The sequence below is a fragment of the Amphiura filiformis genome, chromosome 18, assembly GCF_039555335.1.
Source record: "Amphiura filiformis chromosome 18, Afil_fr2py, whole genome shotgun sequence".
Taxonomy (NCBI): domain Eukaryota; kingdom Metazoa; phylum Echinodermata; class Ophiuroidea; order Amphilepidida; family Amphiuridae; genus Amphiura; species Amphiura filiformis.
This window is the reverse complement of record NC_092645.1, coordinates 54406820-54427924: the sequence shown is the minus strand read 5'-3', so window position 1 is coordinate 54427924 and position 21105 is coordinate 54406820. Positions and strand designations below refer to the sequence as shown.

The 21105-nt window shown below is 38.3% G+C and overlaps 1 protein-coding gene across 2 annotated transcripts in view; it reads right to left on the bottom strand.

The window, feature by feature from the left end:
- Positions 1 to 21105, bottom strand: part of LOC140138820 (rap guanine nucleotide exchange factor 1-like) — a 263652-nt gene that overhangs the window by 156217 nt on the left and 86330 nt on the right. Inside the window, exon 1 of one of the 2 annotated variants that reach the window (XM_072160590.1) lies at positions 5922 to 7127. The exons of the other annotated variant lie outside the window; for it this stretch is intronic. Coding sequence (XP_072016691.1) covers positions 5922 to 5988 — 67 coding nt within the window. The 5' untranslated portion in view covers positions 5989 to 7127. Of the gene's footprint in view, positions 1 to 5921; positions 7128 to 21105 lie in introns of those variants that run through there. 2 annotated transcript variants of the gene reach the window in all.

Genomic DNA, 21105 nt, shown 5'->3' with positions numbered 1-21105 from the left:
ATGTCAGACGGGTCCCTACCAATCCCCACCGTATGAATATCTGATTAACTCGCCTTTATTGGACGGTAATGAAGACATAACGATAGAGTAATCACCCTAACATAGCAACAATAACCTACCGTACATGAAATACAATGTGTATGTACAAACATCTATTGTAACTTACAGGCTGCAATGGTTGTTTACGTGGGAAACAAAATGAATGGCGCCAACGAGCGCCATTTTGAATTGCTCGTGTGTCCCGTATACAAACGGAGGCACGATATGTAGCTAAGTTTTGGATCGTTTTTACGTCACTTTTTCGCCAGAAAATGCCGCCAAAACTATCCTCAGTCGAACAATACCGGTTTGGTTTTACCTAAGGTGTGAAACTACAACCGTATATCTCGCTTTGGTCGAGAAATTGATACACAGTGCTATGAACAATCGATAGGCATGTCTGTGTCAGTCGGAGACCAAGGAGGATTAGGGGCGATCATATGGTGTGACGTCACCTTTTGGGTGAGTCCACCGGGGATCGGGGTTTTGTTATTTATTCATTTATGTGGGACAAAATGACTATTGGTTTTTTCCGCATCTCGGATCGATGCAAGAAGTATCTTAATCAACATCGGAAACGGTAAGATCGACCGGTGTACTGAGTCGGGCAAAATCAGCCAAATGAAACTAAATGGCAGAAAACACCAATTTATAGGGTTAGTAAATTGGCTTTAATTCTAAGAAAGTTCTAAGCACAGGCTGAAAAAATGTTTTTTTCCCTGCAAGCAATCCAGAATTTCCCTCCAGTTTTACCAAATTTCCCTCCAGTATGATATATTTCCCTTATGTATCTCTTTATTTTTTTGGTCAAAAACCAAAAATTTCCTGGCAATGAGCTTCCCGTATTGCCCACTTTTTCCCGCTGTGGTTCTAAGTCAGGTCTTGTTGAAAAAAAGAAAATAAAATTAAGTAAATTAAACTACATACATTTGTAGCCTACACTGGGAGAATAGCAGAGTTGTTCAAGTGACAATGGAATATACTAGTACAGGACTATATCTTGCATTCTGCCACAAATGAAGTTTCTTCAACAACACAGCACAGTTGCACAAATCAAGACATGGTACAATGTAAATTCCACCTTTCTTTTGTTTTGGTGGTCAACACTTGCCGAATATTTGGTTTAAACATCTTAAGAGGGTACTACACCCCTGGCAAATTTTTTGCCTATTTTTGCATTTTTCTCAAAAATTATAGAGCGTTGGTGACAAGTAAGATACATGTATGTATATTATAGGGGCAAGGACTACAACTACTGCACTGTAAATTCAGCAACTCAAGGCAAGTAGTTATTGATTTATTGATCAAATATTGGTTTTCCCTCATTTTTGACTGTAACTCCACAACTGTTGTCTGTGCTGAAATAAAATTTAATGTAGTACCCCCTTAAGGTCTACAGATGGTCTACACATGTTTTTTAAAGAACAACTATATAGGAGCCCATAGATTTCTAGCCTGCATGCCCAATACTACATCATAAATGTACCATGCATGCATGAAACTGTATGAAACAATTGCCATTCCTGAATTTCAAAGTCAAACTACTGAATAAATTGAACAACACAATAATTATTATACAGTTCAAGGTTCTCTGATATGATAATATCATAATCCATTTGTGCACAGCTGACTTGTTATGATCAGAGATATGATTTGCAAATAAAATTGAAAGATAATCAAAACTTATTGGAACTATGATGCGCATTCTTGATCATGATCACAGGTATGACAAGATGTTCCTTCTGCGTAATGTTGTGTTAGCTTACTTTTCGTGGAACAAAGACTGTGAATGGTCAATTCTCAAAAGAGGTGCTTCCCCCTGCAACCGCACATGTCTTTGCCTACAAAATGTAGTCAATGCAATTATCTGTGTGTACTCAAGGTGGCTCTCATGATTGCGAGAATTTTGATGGACCCTGCACATGCACATGTATGCCTAATAGATGAGTTGGAGTTAACGTTTATCAACAAAGAGGCTGGTCTATCGATATGCTTGAGATAACTGCATATTATAATCGTGGCAGACTTTTAAAAGCATGGGTCCTGAACAAGATGTGATTCGCAAGCAATACACATCACACAAACTGCCAGGCATTAGGAAGATTAGAATGGACCCTGCCGACAAACTGCTTGGCAATAATGATGATATCAACTCGTCAATATTATATTGTGTTAGATAACATTAAATTAATTTTGCATTGTACATGGGTGTAACATAATTAACGTAAAAACAAATATTGCTTGAATACAAATGGATCAGTTCAGTGCATTTAGTTCCATGAAACATTGGTTTTAAATTTTATTTCTTAAATATTAAATACATGTATTTTTATAATATAAAAAAATGTTATGTATGCATTGGTGCTGTATTTACGCACATAATCATGATAATGCCTGAACGTTGATTGTTAAATATACAGTTCATATTAAAACACTGATATTTATAAGGATTAGGGTCAAGCAAATAAGCATTAAAATTAAAATCCCTACAATGTAGATCGGAAACAGTATCTAGATATAAAGTGGGCCATTATATTGTCAAGTCCGGTCACTTTTTAATCAATATTGACCGGTCCTAATTGGCCCTCAAGGCACAACACATTATACAGCCGGTTAAAATGCAAGTTTGTGTGGTCGGTCACTTGATTCGGTCAGGTCAGATAACTGACCAGTGGTTTACAATGCTCTCTGTGTTCAAATTTGAGATCAGTCTGGGTTGCCATCTTTTTAGTGCCAATATCGTGGCTCAAATAATACAAAATTTTTCTCTTAACCATTGGGAAAGGAACTATCAAAAGTTGAGGCCGGAAGCCTCGTGAATGTTTAAAAAAAATTCTTAACCATTGCTCACAGTCTATGGGATAGGAAATGTTCAAAAGTTGCTGAGAAAATGGTTGTAAATCGCCTAATGGTGCTAACAAATAGCGGATTTGGCAACGCTGTATTTTGAGTTTGAATTGACCTGCACTTATGTTTGAAATGTGAGATAGAACTTGTATGGGTTTACCTGTATCATGTTCATAAGGCATTAAGTTAAGTGTGAATTCACTTCCTTGTATTCCATGCTTGTACATAACAACAGGTAAACAACTGATAAGGCCCCTAACAGTCAATTTTGAGTTTCCCGTCACATAATTTCTGAAAGCAAGTGAGGTAACTTTTTCATTATTCATTATTTTTCTGCCTTTCATTATATGACCAACACGCATGTAAAATGTGTTGTTATTTGCCGCTCACTCACTTGGAGCCCAAATGAGATTAAAAGGTATATTAAAAAGAGTCTGCAAGGTTGACAGCAAAATGCATGTTTTAATTTTGATTTTTCCACAAAAAATAAAGGGATATTCATATTTTTTTTGCAAATATAACCAGTTTTTATTGGTATTTTTGGAAAATCACAATAATGAATTCAAGTGAGGGTCAGAAAATGAAGTGAGGGCGGTGACGGAAACTCAAAATCGACTTTCCTTGGCCTAAAAGTGTGTCACTGCCCAAGCTGCTGATGAGTTGAAAAATACAACAATATGTGAATTGTGATTGTGAAATAATTTGCTGTTCACCTTGACTGAAATATGTATCATCATGATAAAGTTTGAACATAAACTGTGGTCTATGTATTTTAAAATGCACTGTGAAGCATGAAAAGGTGTGTGTGCATGAAAAACAATGCAAGTTGTGTGAGTGACATCATTGGTGCAAATGTTCACAATTGCAAATATTTTTTTCTCTACCAAAATGTTTGATTACATGACCGCAAAAAATTATGATTCTTTTCTGTGAATTATGATATTAAGGGGGTACTACACTCCTGACCAATTTTATGCCTATTTTTTTTTTTTTTTCAAAAATTATAGCACATTGGTGACAAGTAAGATATGTATATTATAGGGGCAAGGACTACAACTACTGTACTGAAAATTCAGCAACTCAAGGCAAGTAGTTATTGATTTATTGATCAAATATTGGTTTTCCTCATTTTTGACTGTAACTCCACAACTGTTGCCTGTGCTGAAATAAAATTTACAGTGCAGTAGTTGTAGTCCTTGCCACTATAATATACATATATCTTACTTGTCCCTAATGCGTTATAATTTTAAGAAAAATGCAAAAATAGGCACAAATTTGGACAGGGTGTAGTACCCTTTAAATCATGTACATGTACAACCACAAATAATACTCGAACTTACAGGTGTGGTGCAAAATTGAATAAATATTTTTCAAATCTTATAAATGTGTATATTTTAATGTATCTTAATTTTTTGGGGCCTGATTTTGCATGAATCAAATGATTACGATAACTACATGTAGATGAAGCTGATTTAACTATGTAACATCTTCTCGGATGTAGTTTATCAACTGACTAATCCTATCATTTGTTGCAATGGAAATAAATTTTCATGTACATTTATGTACGGTATACAGGAATGGCATGATGGGTCCTTGATAGGCCTCCCGGGTGGGTCACTCCCATTGTGGCCTGTACACCATCCGCGATAATGAAAACGCGTAAAAAGGGTCGTTTTTCGTGGGTAGGCACGATACGCGCGTATCGCGTTTAGGGTGTCAAAAACATGAAAAATTGGAAAAAGGGTAGCAAAATTGCAATTTCTAAATACGCGAAATGAAATTTAGGGTATGAAATTTGATGTTAGGAATGAAATCCCTGTTTAGGGTGTCGTTTTAGCCAAGGGTTAAATCCTTGTTTAGGGTGCTTTTCAAAAGTTGATTATCGCGGATGGTGTACAGGCCACAATGGGAGTGACCCCGGGATAGGCCTACACTTATCATTTGAAGCTCAACTGAAATGTTATCATGAAATAAAATGCAGATAAGTTACCATTTAGAGTAAGAGGATTACACATACTTTACGAGATAATTTTCATTATCAAGTATGTCAACTGAACTTTTTCAATGACATTATAACAGTACTAAATGTCTAATTGTAGTGTTCTATGGAGAGCAATATTTAACTATACTTTTGTTCTTTTTGCAAGAAAAAAACAACTGACATGTTCTGTTTGTTTTGTTTTTTGTTTTCAATTATCTTTGGTCTGCATTTTTTTTATCAAAGTTGAAATTTGGCACAAAATAAAAATTAATTTAATTAATTTAATTAATCGACAGGCCTGGAAAAAATAGGCAATTTCCTTGCTGAAATTTGGTCATTTGGAGGGAAATTTTGCTTTTCTGGATAAAGAAATACAAAAGAAATGGGGAAATCCCTCTGAAGTTGGAGGGAAATTTATCTCTCTTGCCGGGAAATAAGCATATATTCCAGGCCTGCTTATCAAATATAAATATTAAAATCAGATTTGTTGCTGAAACCAATCTGGGATTCTGATAGATATATCAGTTGTTGGTATACTGAAAAAAACACACCCAAAAACACAATTTTCACGCAAGGGCAACCGAACAATTTTGTTTGCCTTATGGGCTGAAAAAGACAAGATGAAGATGAAGAATTCATGCCCAACTTTGCAGAACTATAAACCCCAGGGGCGTAGCCAGCTTTCTTGGTCAGGGGGGGGCAAAAAAAAATTTCAGGGCACAGCTGAAAAAAATTGCAGTTGCAACATGAAATATTTGTTTTTAGAGAGACTGTACATGTTTTCGAGCTTCCAAATTGTGACAATGTGCAATTTTGTATTTGACACTATTTTGGCCCATGATCAGGGTGAGTTTTGATGAAAAAGGGGCTCCTTGCCCTTTTTCTTTTCCTTTGCCCTTTGGTCAGAGGGGCACTTTTTTCTTTCATTTTTTGTCAGGGGGGTCAGTCTGCCCCCCTGCCCCCCGCTGGCAACGCTACTGATAAACCCGTACATGTATGTTCTCAAGTGAATGAAGGAAACATTACGACTACTGTACATCAAGTAACTACATACCAGTGCTCTCAAGCGCCGCAGACAACGATATCGATCTTGCTCTTCGGGCCGGCATTTTCATTATCATCCACACGTAATAATTCCACGATAAAATTCTCCTCTAGCTCTAGTATAAACGCCAACTCTGTACCACTGAAAGTTTGATCACATCAAAATCATTGTTATAACATTTGCTGGCTGGCCACAGTTTGTGCAATTCTATCAGCACTTAACACTTTCCATCAAGTTCTGAAGATTGAACTTGATAATCAACATCAATATATCCTCATGTACAATGTAGTTTGTCCCGATACATATTAATCCATGCTACATAGGAATTATGTCAGAAATGAATCAAGTTGTAGTGTTATCAGAACTATTAGAAGCCTATTACAACAGATCTACATGTATGGGAACAAAGTCCATACTATGGTGAGGTCATCACCCCGTGTAGAAACATAGGGCCCACCTCTGCAATTTAGCGGAATTCCTGTATAAACTGGTGGAACACACTTCTAACTTGATGAGTAGGCCTGTCAAATGAGGTCAGTGTGCAAGATGTAAACAAAAATAGTGCTGATTTGTTTCAGATGGTGCTGCAAAATATAGTTGAAGAATTTGGCAAATTCGCTCTGTACATGTATTTGAGCTTATTTGACACATGTAAATATTACTCGCTATTCATGTATTCCAACATCAGGTACATCTACATAAGTACCAGGGAAGTTGTGGTAGTAGTCCACACACACATAGTAGAATAACTTCCTGACTCGGTTGCTCAATTGTAGATGATGTTTCAGATATACACTTCCCCAGGATATGCTGTCCTATTGAGATAGAACTTTGAAAATTCTGAATCGCCCACCAAAACAATGTATGGGTCCACCACTAAATAACAACACAGTGTGTGTCACAGCTGGTAGAAATTCCAATACAGTAACAAGTCAACTGAGATGATTTTTGAATCCTCTTGAAGATGATCAAATTATTCCAATATAAACACCAATGTTTAAAGGCCTTGTGTTGGATGGTGTAGTTCCCAAGTAGTAGTAGTTCCTATAAAAATCCCATTTACAAAATGGAGCCACTGTTGAAATATAAAAAGATTCCAAAACAGTCTGCCGAAGTACCACTACCACCACACATGGGTCTGTACTCCAGTGCACTCACCAATGTTGTGATAGTAGAGCAGTCAGGGTCTATGCAGTAAGCAGCCAGTCAGCTAGGGGTATTGTGAGTCAGTGACGTAGTTACATGAGTTGACAGGGCATTCCTCAGTGTAAACAGTGCATTCAAGCACAGCTCAATCAGCTGTGCAAAAATCAAAAGGGATTTATTTGGCCATTGGAAAAATTAAGCTTGTTTGATGGATGTGTGATCAATAATTTTTACACCCTTGCTGAGTTTTTATATTCTTGAGTGGATTATGGTTTAAAATAATCACTTAGTGCATCACTTATTATGGTATTAAAATTATTTTTGGACAATAAGGCCACACAAAATTAAAAATTTGTTTCACATCCCAAAGTTATTGGAAAAGTGAGGAGGGAGGGAAGTGTTTTTTTTGTGGCTAAATTAAATACAACAGTTTTCACATAAAATTGACATAATTTGCTAGCAGTTTTAAGCAGATGGTAACTAGTCATTTTATGCAAGTCAAGTCCAAGTCACAAGTCCTTTTGCCCAAGTAACAAGTAAGTCAAGTCATTTTGAAAAAGTTGCACGTCAAGTTACAAGTCATCAAATCACAAGTCAAGTCAATTATGCATTTTAAAAACACTTGGCCGATGGTGTATACATGCTGCTGTGGTTTTCAATTTATTAAAAAAGTATTTAGGGGGACTTATAAGTTGTGGACCATAGGTCTGCAGTCTCAAAAAAATATGATTTTAACAAACCAAATTATTCTCTTTCTGACAGTTTTAAAACAACCCAACTTCACCATTTTCAAAACATATTGGCCATGATCAAAATTAGAAATCCTTTTATACTTTTATGACAGGGTTTATGATTTCAAAACTACTGCCAAGTTGTTTCCTGGTTTATTTTAAAAAGAAAAACTGTTAATATCTTTCTTTAATCACCAATTTCTTTAGCCACAATAACAAATTGAGTGCCAAGAAGTATGAGTTAAACAATAGCCAAGTTTCATTTTTGTCCAAAGTGCAATTAAAGCCATTGTAACATTTGCTGAGGAGGATGCCTTCAATATTTTTCAAAATTCTGTTTTTACACAAATGTAAGGTACTTTAGTAAACTAACATAGGGCCTACTCTGCAAAAATCAAGACTTGTGCTGTAATTTTGACAAAATCCAAGACTCTCCTTTCAAACATGAGCTCGGAATCACTGATCATAGCATATAACACACAGAAGTGTATGAAAAGTACAATTGGAAAGGTTTCTGCAGTACACATATTCCTGCAGAAATAGCTGAAAAGATGATACAATGAGCGAAGTTGTGATTGGGTGATTTCACAGTCTGGGAAAGAATGATCGATAAACCAAATTTTCCACCGAGTTGGCAAAATTTCCCACAATTTCCTCATTTAGGAACAGCCCTCGAATTTCCCTCAAAATGTCCCTCGAAATACCAAATTTTAGAACTATAAAACCAAAGTTTGTATAGTAAATATATGTGTCAATTTAAACTGTCTGTTATATACGGTATGTGGCCCTCATGTCCAAAAAGGTTGGCTCCCCCTGGTTTAGACAATGGGATAATTCTGTCAAACCAACTGAATCATTTAATGCCAATATTGACATCCAATGACATTCCTGTTTACAGTAATCCTGCCAACATTGGGCTATTCCATTTAAAATCCATGCTTTCTGTGGAAGATTTGCAAAATATCTTCCACAGGGGAGATGAATTTTAAATGGAATGAATACATAGGCAGCTCCATTTGAATTTCAAACATCCTCTGAGAGATTCAACCTGAATCTTCCACTAGAGGGAGGGTGAATTTCAAATGGAGTCGCAAATGTGTTCATTCCATTTGAAATTCATACTCCCCATGAGGAAGATATTTTGCCAATCTTCCACAGGAGTAGTGTGGATTTTAAATGGAATAGCCCATGGTATCAGCATCAGCATCCATCCCTGAAGGAAATCATAATAGGTCATGTATACACAAAGGAAATGGGTCAAGATAATTTGTCATACAATGGAGCTTCTAATACAAAATCTGACCCTCATCGAGGATTTCAAATTCAGCAACTAAGGTCCACACAAGTGTGTTTTATCCTGTTGATTACGATTGCGTCATTATCATATATTGTAATTCGTTTTATGATATTAGTATTGTGTGTCTGCTCAATGTCGCTGGCATACTATAATTGTGTCATCATTCGTGAATGATGAAAATTTCAAATGTACATACCAAAATATGCAAAACTAATACCCAAATAAGGTTTGCGCACAATATAATAGGGGTACTTCACTTGCAATTCTGCAATCAACAACCCCAAATATGTAGTAATCAGAACCCATTGCAATCCTTGCCCTATAATATTAACTAGAGCGGTTACCGCACCATAGCTGAACCAGTATATTGTGGTATACCACCGTCATCCAGGGGTCATACTTTCTTAGGATGGAAGGGGGTTTGGGTCATACCTTCTTGGCATTTCGAGATATGGAAAGGACCCAAAACATGAATACTGACCCAGGTCTAATGAGGAGTGTCACCTCCGGTGGGGAAATTATTTTTTATTATATTCTTTACTTATTTCTCTTTCATTTAACACCTGACTCAAGATATGTCCATTTCAGAACAAAAGGTTGCTCAGTTTGTAAAGCCTGATCCTGACTCCACATCGCAGCGCGATGCGATGCTGCGTTGCTTTTGAAACATCGCAGCATTGCGAGATGAAATTAAAATGTACAAAATTTTAAAATCATGTGAGGTCAGCATCTTCTTTTATGGTCATCCTGCCGACCTTGATTTTCCAGCAGCCAATCAGAAGCATGCACGGCTGCGATATCGCAGCGCGATGCAAAAAAGTTGAACATTTTCCAACTCCATCGCGGACCGAAATTTCCACCGCGCGATGAGAATTTTCACCGCTGAGCTCGTAAAATCCTGGCTCAGATTACAGTTATAATAGCAAAGCAGCATCGCACCGCGTTGCGATGTGGAGTCAGGATCAGGCTTAAGTTAGTAAGCAAGCAAGCAACATACACCAATATAGGCTGATAGCGATACCATTTCATGGGTCAGCAAAAATTGTTACCCACTACAGGGGCACAGCATGCAGGTACATACATCTGAAATTGTGCCCGCTCAACAGCAAAGTTTATAGTAAGTATACCTGCCACAGTCCTGCATAATGTCAATAGGTTTAAGCCACTGGTATAGGGTCAATTGAAATGCAAGCAAAATATTTAATGTGCAGAAGTATAAACTTAGTTTTCCTATCAACGACACACAAAAGTGACACAAAAGTGACAAAACGCTGCAAGGTATCTGAATGCTCAAGTATAAAATTAGACACTGCATATAATCCAGGTGTAGACCATGGTCTTGCAGGTGACAGATGGTCAATGGGCTGGTATGCAACATTGGCATGTAACTACACTAGGACCTTCTCAATCATGGGGAATGAATAGGGGAAAATAACTAGAGTCAACAGACGCTGAATACAAGCCGCAATTTGACCCCCTATAACTTGACCCCTGGGTTACGTATGGGGTCAACTGCTCTTGCGCTGTGCTTAGGATGTCATAAGAAATATTCCTGGTGAATGTCAGCTTAATCGGAACTTATACATGGATTTTGATTTTTTTTAAATTTTTGATTGACCTTTTGACCCCCTTAATGACCTTTGACCTCAATGAAAAAAAAACCCTTATGTACACCGACAAAATGCATTGTTCCAATTTTAATTTAAAAATTCTAACATGTTCAATTCTTGAGATAAAAATTCTTGAAGTTATTCAGCTAAAAACAGGAAGTGACCCCTTAATGACCTTTGACCCCAAAAATAAAAATACCATGCATACATCAGGTAACACTGATTCATGTATGATGGTTATATTACTCTGGTCTGTCTACATTTTGAGACAAAATTTTTTGAACATTTTTGATAATTTTGGTTTTGACCGAAGTAACCCCTTAATGACCTTTGACCCCAAAACTGTAGGCATCCTAAAGACCCTGGCTAGTAGCGATGCATGTGTGCTAATGGCGACTCTCTGCTATGTAATTTGTGAAGACAGTGATTTTTTGAATATTTTTTAGACTTTGACCGGAAATGACCCCTTAATGACCTTTGACCCATTATCTGAGCACACCCTATAGACACCGACTAAAGTCAAGTCACATGATATAACCATGTCTTCATCGCATGAAATTTGTGGAAGGAGTAGCATTTTTTGTGAAATCACATTTTTGACCATTATAGCTAGGTCAAAGGTCACAGCGAGGTCAAAGTCAAATGGAAGGTTTGGCCTAGCCCAATGGTCATTTGGGTCAACTTTGGTTGAAATCTGTCAATCCCTTGCGGAGCTACATGCAGTTGATTGCGGTTGCCAGAAGAAAGAAAGAAACTAGAGTCAACAGACGCTGAATACAAGCCGCAATTTGACCCCTATAACTTGACCCCTGGGTCACGGATGGGGTCAACTGCTCTTGCATTGTGCTTAGGATGTCATAAGAAATATTCCTGGTCAATTTCAGCTTAATCGGAACTTATACATGGATTTTGATTTTTTTAAATTTTTGATTGACCTTTTGACCCCCTTAATGACCTTTGACCTCAATGGGAAAAAAACCTTATGTACACCGACAAAATGCATTGTTCCAATTTTAATTAAAAAATTCTAACATGTTTAGTTCTGGAGATAAAAATTCTTGAAGTTATTCAGCTAAAAACAGGAAGTGACCCCTTAATGACCTCTGACCCCCAAAATAAAAATACCATGCATACATCAGGGAACACTGATTCATGTATGATGGTTATATTATTCTGGTCTGTTTATCTTTTGAGATAAAATTTTTTTGAACATTTTTGATAATTTTGGTTTTTGACCGGAAGTGACCCCTTAATGACCTTTGACCCCAAAACTGTAGGTATCCTAGCGACCCTGGCTAGTAGCGATGCATGTGTGCTAATGGCGACTCTCTGCTATGTAATTTGTAAAGACAGTGATTTTTTGATATTTTTAGACTTTGACCGAAATGACCCCTTAATGACCTTTGACCCCTTATCTGAGCACACCCTATAGACACCGACTAAAGTCGAGTCACATGATATAACCATGTTCTCATCGCATGAAATTTGTGGAAGGAGTAGCATTTTTTGTGAAATCACATTTTTGACCGTTATAGGTAGGTCAAAGGTCACAGCAAGGTCAAAGTCAAATGGAAGGTTTGGCCTAGTCCAGTGGTCATTTGGCTCAAGTATGGTTGAAATCTGTCGAAGCATAAGAGAGTTAGGGCGAAACGTGGCAAGTCACGCAAAATGTCACGAGGTTGCCAGAAGAAAGAAAGAAGAACTAGAGCAACTGTGCCCTTTGCAAGGGCACGAGGTAAGTTAGGCGTATGACTGTGATGACATCATCACGCAGCAATACTGTGCAACGTTAAATTTGACCCGACCTTTGTCTTGGGTTGACCTTTTCGGTTTCATATTCTGAGCAACGTTAAATTTGACCTCGGCTGACCTTTTCGGTTTTACACTCCCCAAGTGTTAGGGATCATTTGCCGCAAGTTGCAGCCTGATCGAGCAACTTTAAATTTGACCTGACCTTTGAACTTGGATGACCTTTCCAGTTTCATACTTCTCAAGTGTCAGGGATTATTTTCCCAATTGCAGCCCAATCAGAGCAACTTTAAATTTTACCTGACCTTTGACCTCGGATGACCTTTTGCGGTTTAATACTTCCCAAGTGTCAGGGATCATTTCCCCGACTTACAGCCCAATTGGAGCAACTTTAAATTTGACCTGACCTTTGACCTCACATGACCTTTGTGGTTTTATACTCCCCAAGTGTCAGGGATCATTTTCCCAATTACAGCCTAATTGGAGCAACTTCAAATTTGACCTGACCTTTGACCTCACTTGACCTTTGCGGTTTTATACTCCCCATGTGTCAGGGATCATTTTCCCCAAGTTACAGCCCAATCGGAGCAACTTGTAATTTGACCTGACCTTTGACCTCACATGACCTTTGTGGTTTTATACTCCCAAAGTGTCAGGGATCATTTTCCCCGACTTACAGCCTAATTGGAGCAACTTCAAATTTGACCTGACCTTTGACCTCACTTGACCTTTGTGGTTTTATACTCCCAAAGTGTCAGGGATCATTTTCCCCGACTTACAGCCTAATTGGAGCAACTTCAAAATTGACCTGACCTTTGACCTCACTTGACCTTTGTGGTTTGATACTCCCAAAGTGTCAGGGATCATTTTCCCCGACTTACAGCCTCATTGGAGCAACTTCAAATTTGACCTGACCTTTGACCTCACTTGACCTTTGTGGTTTTATACTCCCCAGGTGTCAGGGATCATTTCCCCCGACTTACAGCCCAATTGGAGCAACTTAAAATTTGACCTGACCTTTGAACTAAAATGACCGTAATGGTTTTATACTCCCAAAGTGTCAGGGATCATTTTCCCCGACTTACAGCCTCATTGGAGCAACTTTAAATTTGACCTGACCTTTGACCTCACATGACCTTTGTGGTTTTATACTCCCAAAGTGTCAGGGATCATTTTCCCCGACTTACAGCCTAATTGGATCAACTTCAAATTTGACCTGACCTTTGACCTCACTTGACCTTTGCGGTTTTATACTCCCTAAGTGTCAGGGATCATTTTCCCCGAGTTACAGCCCAATCGGAGCAACTTGTAATTTGACCTGACCTTTGACCTCACATGACCTTTGCGGTTTTATACTCCCCAAGTGTCAGGGATCATTTTCCCCGAGTTACAGCCCAATCGAGCAACTTTAAATTTGACCTGACCTTTGACCTCACATGACCTTTGTGGTTTAATGCGGTCATATTTCAACATTTTACTTACCCCTCACCCCTTATTCACCATTATTAAGTCATCTGTAGAAACTATATAGTGGGATTATTGATTTTCATAAATGCATCATGGGAAGGCGTGATGCAGTTTTAGCCAATATATCACCCCCCCCCACACACACACACACCCCCACACCCTATAGCCATCAGTGGAAATGATGTAGCTGTTTATATCTAGCATACAGGCATCACATCACAAGTTACACTCAAGATATGTAACAAAATTGGCATCTGAACATACCTCAGTTTGTTTCGTGTGAATCGCCCACTTGGGGTTTCATACACCCCAAGTGGGCTGTTCCAGTTGAAATTCATACAACCTCTCCGGAAGACATTATCTTAATCTCCCACACAGGGCGTGTGAATTTCGAATGGGCCTACCTCAATGGGTGACTCCGTTTGTAATATTCGCTCCCTGTGTGGACGATTCCAGTCATGTCTTGCATGAAGGGTGTATGGATTGCAGTTGGAATAGCCAACATTTACACGTTTTGATGTATGGATTGCAGCTGCAATAGCCAGGCAGCGACTGGTATGATAGAGCCGGCAACTTGTGAAACCGCCCGGCCGTATGACATTTTAAACACGGTTGACGATGGAAATGTACTGAATTTAGAGAATGCACGGCACTCACCACCTGGCAGTAGAGCGAATCCAGACGAAATTGTACACGCTTTTGAAGCACAGACAGCAGAACCATTGCCTGTGGTTATCTCTTGTTTATCAAAACACTAGACTAGATGTCTCCATGTTTTGCCCCTAATTATAATGGGGGTGCGGCATATGTGGCAAAAATGACCATTTTTGACCCCTGTGACCCCCTGGATGACCTCCGATATTAAAACATTTTAAGACTTTTGTAGCCACTTACCCAATACGGCTTGGCTATGCGTTTGGTCTACATCCGATCACGGATGTAGCACTAGTAGTCAATTGTGAGAAAGAAAGAAAGAAAGAAACAACTAGAGTCAACAGACGCTGATACAAGCCGCAATTTGACCCTATAACTTGACCCCTGGGTTACGGATGGGGTCAACTGCTCTTGCATTGTGCTTAGGAGGTCATAAGAAATATTCCTGGTGAATTTCAGCTTAATCGAACTTATACATGGATTTTGATTTTTGAAAATTTGTGATTGACCTTTTGACCCCTTAATGACCTTTGACCTCAATGAAAAAAACCTTATGTACACCCGACAAAATGCATTGTTCCCATTTTAATTTTGTTCCTGTTTAAAGGAGTGTTTCGTGATCCTAGCATCCTCTTTTTATGACATTTTTCAGTACATATCCACGAAAAAGCCTATTCCCAAAATTTCAGTTGATTCCAATTTTGCGTTTGCGAGTTATGCATGATTATGTGTATTACACTGCTCCATAGACAATGCGTTGTAATTTCGTTATGGTGCACCAGAACGAAATTCAAATGTCACGATATCTTTGCAAAACGAATTAATCTGCAAGAAATATTTTGTACATAAACATTATGTAGCCAGAGGTTTCCAGTGATATAAAAAGTGGGGGGATGAGGCTGTGGATCACGAAATGCCCCTTTAATGTGCCGAACTTGGGGGCCAAATCAGGGAATGCGAATGTGGCTCCTCGTCAGTGATCCAGATTGCCGCATTCTGGTTTTAACCACAGATCCTCAATTTTTTGAGGATCGGTAATTTTAAGACTTCGCTTCGGTGAGAGCAGTAAAACCTGCTCTCCTGGACCAGACGAGCCTATTTTGAGCTCTATGATAATAAAAGATGGCAAATTTATAATTGCAAAATAATTCAATACAAATAACAAATTGACAGCATTGTAGATGAAAATACGTCACATTTTATTATGTAATACATTAATGTCGATTATATTTCGTGATATAAGATTTTTTGCTGTAGTGTTCATTACACTATTATTGCACATGTAGATATTGATTATTACTAGTATACAGTATATTGCAAATTAATTATTGTAAATTATTTTTTCTCTTTTCAGTGTTTTTGATCACAATGGTCAAATATAAATTCAAATATATTGTAACAAACACTTTCAGTTTTAAACAATACCATTAAATATACTCACGATGGAGTTACACTTTGTATATTACATAACATTCGAACATGTTTGACATTCGCTTTTATTGTACTTCATTTATCATTATATCTTAAGTTTTCTTGTCGAGTTCTTCATAATATCATTGAGTTTATTTGATTCTGTAAAAAGTAAATTGTCAATAGGAACTTGTTGGTCTCTTTGTTTTAATCTTGTATATAGAAAAAAATGCAAATTCAATCGAAATATTGGTTACAATATTAAGTTTATCATTGATATTCCATCCAAAAATAATTGTATGCAGTGATATATCAACATTAAAAGCGTTTTCATGAATTGATACATATAATTGGAGAATTTCAACCAAAATGATTGTTTTTGTACCACGAGAACGTGTTCATTGTCTTCTATAGAATTGAAAATAATACAATTTGGAGTGTCACTAAATGATCATTTCAATTATTCCTTTACCGTTACTAGAGTTGACTGAAATCAATGTGGATCCTTCAATATCAAGACTGTGAAGTTCCTAATACTTTATGGCAACAAATGTTGGATGATGGTAACTGTAGTAGGAAGTCAATACTGAAGCATTGTAGTTCTGCGGTGTTGGTTTGATATATATATGATCCAAAAGAGTTCCTTTGGTAGTAGTTGGGTCTTCAATCAATTGATTGTATTGTCTGAATGCAGGCAGGACTTGCTCTTTTATAAAGTTTAGATAAAAGTCTCCCACAAGGACTTTAAAATCTGTTTCTAGATTTTCAATCTGGGCTGTTATCTCATTCATTTCATCATTGAATACTCTTGAGCTTGTTGCAACAGGTTTGTATATAGCTGCAATCAGCAAGTTGGTTCTTCCTGATGTTCTTATCGCTAATACATCGGAGTGCTCAGTTATCAATGGTAATATATTGTATTTCACACTGTTTTGAACATAGATGGCAACCCCTCTTCCACTACCAGAATTGATTGATTCCAATGAATAACCATCAATTGCAATTGTTTCAGGGTTATTGCTACTTGTCAACCAGGTTTCAGATAAGCAAATGACGTGAGCTTTTCTGAACTCGCTATTGTTTTTCATATCTTCAAATGGCGATTTAGGCTCTGTATGTTATGATGTGCAATAATGAAATAGTTGTTGTGGTCTATTTCTAATAAAGGGTTAGCTACGGAAAGATCACATTGCGACATCTTGGCAATATTGGTTGCAACAGTTTCATCACAATAGATTCTCCTGGCATCAAAATTCATCAGATACATTCCATCAAGATGAGTGACTCGACTAAGTGCTACGTATGCCATTGCCTGCTGCAAGTATTTCATTGATATTACTGCTTTGTCCGTAGTTTGTCCTTGGATCTTGTGAATGGTTACAGCCCAGGAAAGTTTTAACGGTATCTGTTCTCTGGTTGTGGTAAACGCCTTTCCTTTCAACTGAAACGATTCCTTGCGTGGCTTTATGGGAGTACATTCTTGATAGTGTGGTGGGATGAATTCTGTTGTTCTTGCCTTGGCACCAATACGAGAACTATCAAATTTGACATATACGACAGTTGGCATATTTGTCGAGTTGCAGAATTCGATACCTTTAAATACGCCAGAAACTCCATTGCACAGACCGTCAGTCACATCAACGTTCGATATCAGCATAACTCGGGCACCCACTGCTAATTTCAGTTCATCTGCCAAAGTTGTGTTGCGATCTTTGCGTGTTGTCTTATGTGGTTGCTCATTTCTTCTTATGATTCGCCCACCTGTTTGATCAATGTCAATGGCTTGTATCGTATGTATATGTGTACTCAAGGTAGCTAGCATTTTCTCATTATGGTCATCGACATCATCGCTATGCGATAAAATAGATGCATTGCGTCATCGGGAGCGGATAGTCCGTTATCGTGGTTACCGGAAACTGTACGTGACTGAAGTAACTTCATATCAGTATCGCTTATTGGTTCATTTCGCTTTCCTTGTGCGAAGTCTGTTCAGCATTTGAGCAAAGACGACATCATCTTTTTGACGATAATTTCTGTCAGTTCAACAACATTGAATAGGTTCCAGAGGTCCATTAATATATCATCACGTGGAAGACACAATGGTGTTCTTGGAGAAATAGGCGGTAATTGATAAAAATCTCCAACTGCAAGAATTGACACATTGCCAAAGTAAGTGGTGTCTGAACAACCTTTGATCTGTTGCAATCGACCATTTATATAGTCAAACTGTGGTACACTCACCATAGATATTTCATCAATGATGACAAGTTGTAGGTGTCGATACTTCATTCGCAAGCGTGTTTACAGATTCTTCTGCAAGAGGCGTGTAATGATGTGATCCTCTGGGAGGTATCTTTAAGCCAGTGCAGATTGTTTGGCCATATATATTAAAGGCGGCAGTTCCCATGTGGGCAAGTAGTAAAACAGTCACTTCCTCAGCATTTTCTGTCATTGGAAGAAAGGTTTTCTAGCATAATATGTTATGCACTTGATCAGATGTGATTTCCCAGTTCCAGCTCCTCCAGTAAGAAAAATGTGGAATGGTGATATGGTATGGTCACTGGCCTTGTCATTGCACCACTTGGTAACATAGTTAAATAGTTGACGTTGTTTGTCGTTCAACTGTCGCATCATAGATTCTGCTTGTTCTTCTGTAATTTCAGGACGGCATGTTTCTATTGCACACCTCGGTAAATCTTGACGTTGTTGTTGCGGCTGCTGTAATTCAGGAATTTCGATTTCAGCAAGCTCGTCATCTGAATCCTCGTATAAATTACGCTCCAATCTATCATCCTGCTGTTGTTGTTCTCCTTGTGGATTTAAAGCATTCCATGCATCTTGCAGGTCGGGTATTTCTTGGAGTGCATCCCATGCATTATCTAGGGCACCGTTATCTGGTTCGAATTCTTTCATGTTGTGTTGCACTATTTCTTGAACTGAAACGATTTCCCCATTAATGGTTACGCGACCTTGTAAGTGATAACTTTCATACGTTTCATATGATTCAGGTTTGATTTGCTTTCTTCTGTGTGGCAGATATAGGCGTAGCATGTTCATATGGTAACGCTCTTTATCCCTATGAATTGATACTCGAGGATAACGAATGACAGCTGGTTTTATGGTGGTTCGTTGTTTCATTTTCGCTGAGCATCCCGACAATGCGATAGCCTTTTTCTTTGGTCGACATCTCTTAATTCCTTCTTTCGGTACACTTCCATCTTCATAATCACTTTGGTCACCTTCTGTCTGATCATCAGTTTCGTTTTCTGTCTGTGTACTTTCTTTGCTAGATACTTGATAATGACTAGAGAAGAACTTTGCCATGCACATGTTTTCATATTTTGCTAGCTTAGGTCGCCCGATGTATTTCTCAATTTGAGATGTTTGCCAAACTTCTTCAGAATTCCCAGCATTCTCTTGAAGTTGTTGGAGTGGCAACGATATCCTGTGTCCATCAACATCAGTTTGAACAAACACAACATTACGTGAGCTTTGTTTCAAAGGCATACTGCAAACCATGTAAATAGCACCCATTACACTGATTTCTCTGTGTTGCAAGTATATCGCTACCAACTTTTCTAAGTTCGGTAAGAACATCGACATTCCCTTCTCTAGCTTCTCTTTGTGCGTTTCTGAGCAAGTCACCCATTTCTCTTTCACACTTCGTCAGGTACGAGAGCATGTATATTGTAGCCGCAAATGGATCTAATATGTACTGTATGTCCATGTTTCCATTCCAACATCTTATCAAGTGAGGATTGTAGTTGTTTACCCATTGATCTTTGAGACGTCGTTTCAGATAGACGGTGTTTCTTTTGGCAAGTGTGCTTAAGCATGTTTCAAATTGACTGTGTGTTATTTGTATTTTCTGGAGGATTTCATCAAAATCTGTGTCATCGGTGGCTGATTCAATTTCTTTCCACATTTTCTTAATAGTCTCCTTTGCATTCTCTTCCCTTTCTTTTCTATCTGTACGCTCCACTTCCGCTTCCAGTTCATTAAGATCTAGATCGTCTATGGATTCTGGACGCCTGCAAATGAAGGTTTCGCTCGATGGTGGCCTAGGATAGTTAAATCGGCATACCTGTCCAGTTTTTCTGCATGACCTTGTATGGGATTTAGTATGCATCTGTACTTTTGATACTATTTCATGCAATTCGACGCCTTCCTCTGGAGGAAGTTCACATGACACATATTTGTCAATGAATTCAGCGATTTCCTCGTCTGGATCTGTATCGAATTCTGGCGCATCTTTCACCCATGCTATCATGTGAATATGTGGCCAACCTCTCTGTTTGAACTCGGTTCTGTAATAATAGTCTTCGACTTTTCCAATAGGATTGGCTGGAGAAAGAATGACGTCATTGATTAACGTATGGACTCTTTGCTGAAACATTCTGGCTGCTGCTGCTGGATTTGACATGATGATCTTACAATGATCTTCCCAGGTCATGTTCTTATGCTGTTCTGCAGTCATTGGCTGTTTTCCTTGTGATATTAGGATACCATTGTCTATGTCAATCCAACGTCTATCAGCAGCACTAAAGGTGATAAAAAAGGTAGGAATTCCTAGTTGCCGTATCATTGCGAAAACATCTCTCTTTGATTTTTCCCAGTAAGCGGCTTCCTCGTATCTTTGCTAGGAATCTGTACCCTTCATCTCTTCGAATCAGACCCTTCACTTCTTCATGGTTTCTTAACATTGAAGCTGTTATCTTTCTTCCATCTGCAGTCTTGGTGCTACCTCTACGGCGCAATTTGAATATTGTCACAAATCTGTTGTACCTCTGTTGCATACAACGCAAAAAAGATATATTCTGGGTTTCTGGCAAACCTGTTGTCTGCTGAAAATATGCGTGCATTGAAATAGCGAGATGGCGATAATTTATCTTCTCTGTCGTCATTGAAAGTATTTGAACCATCCGGAATTCGGCGGGAAAAGATTGCGCTTCCATTTCCAAAACCTTTTGTGGCCTATTGCCTTCACCTGGAGCTATACAGAGGATTGATTCGTCATGCTTGTCTGCAAGATATTGAGAAAAATCAACCGGTGCAAAAGGAATACAGAGGAGCAGATGTGTTCGTGAATGTCGTGATCATCATCGTCATCATTACTACAATCATCGCCA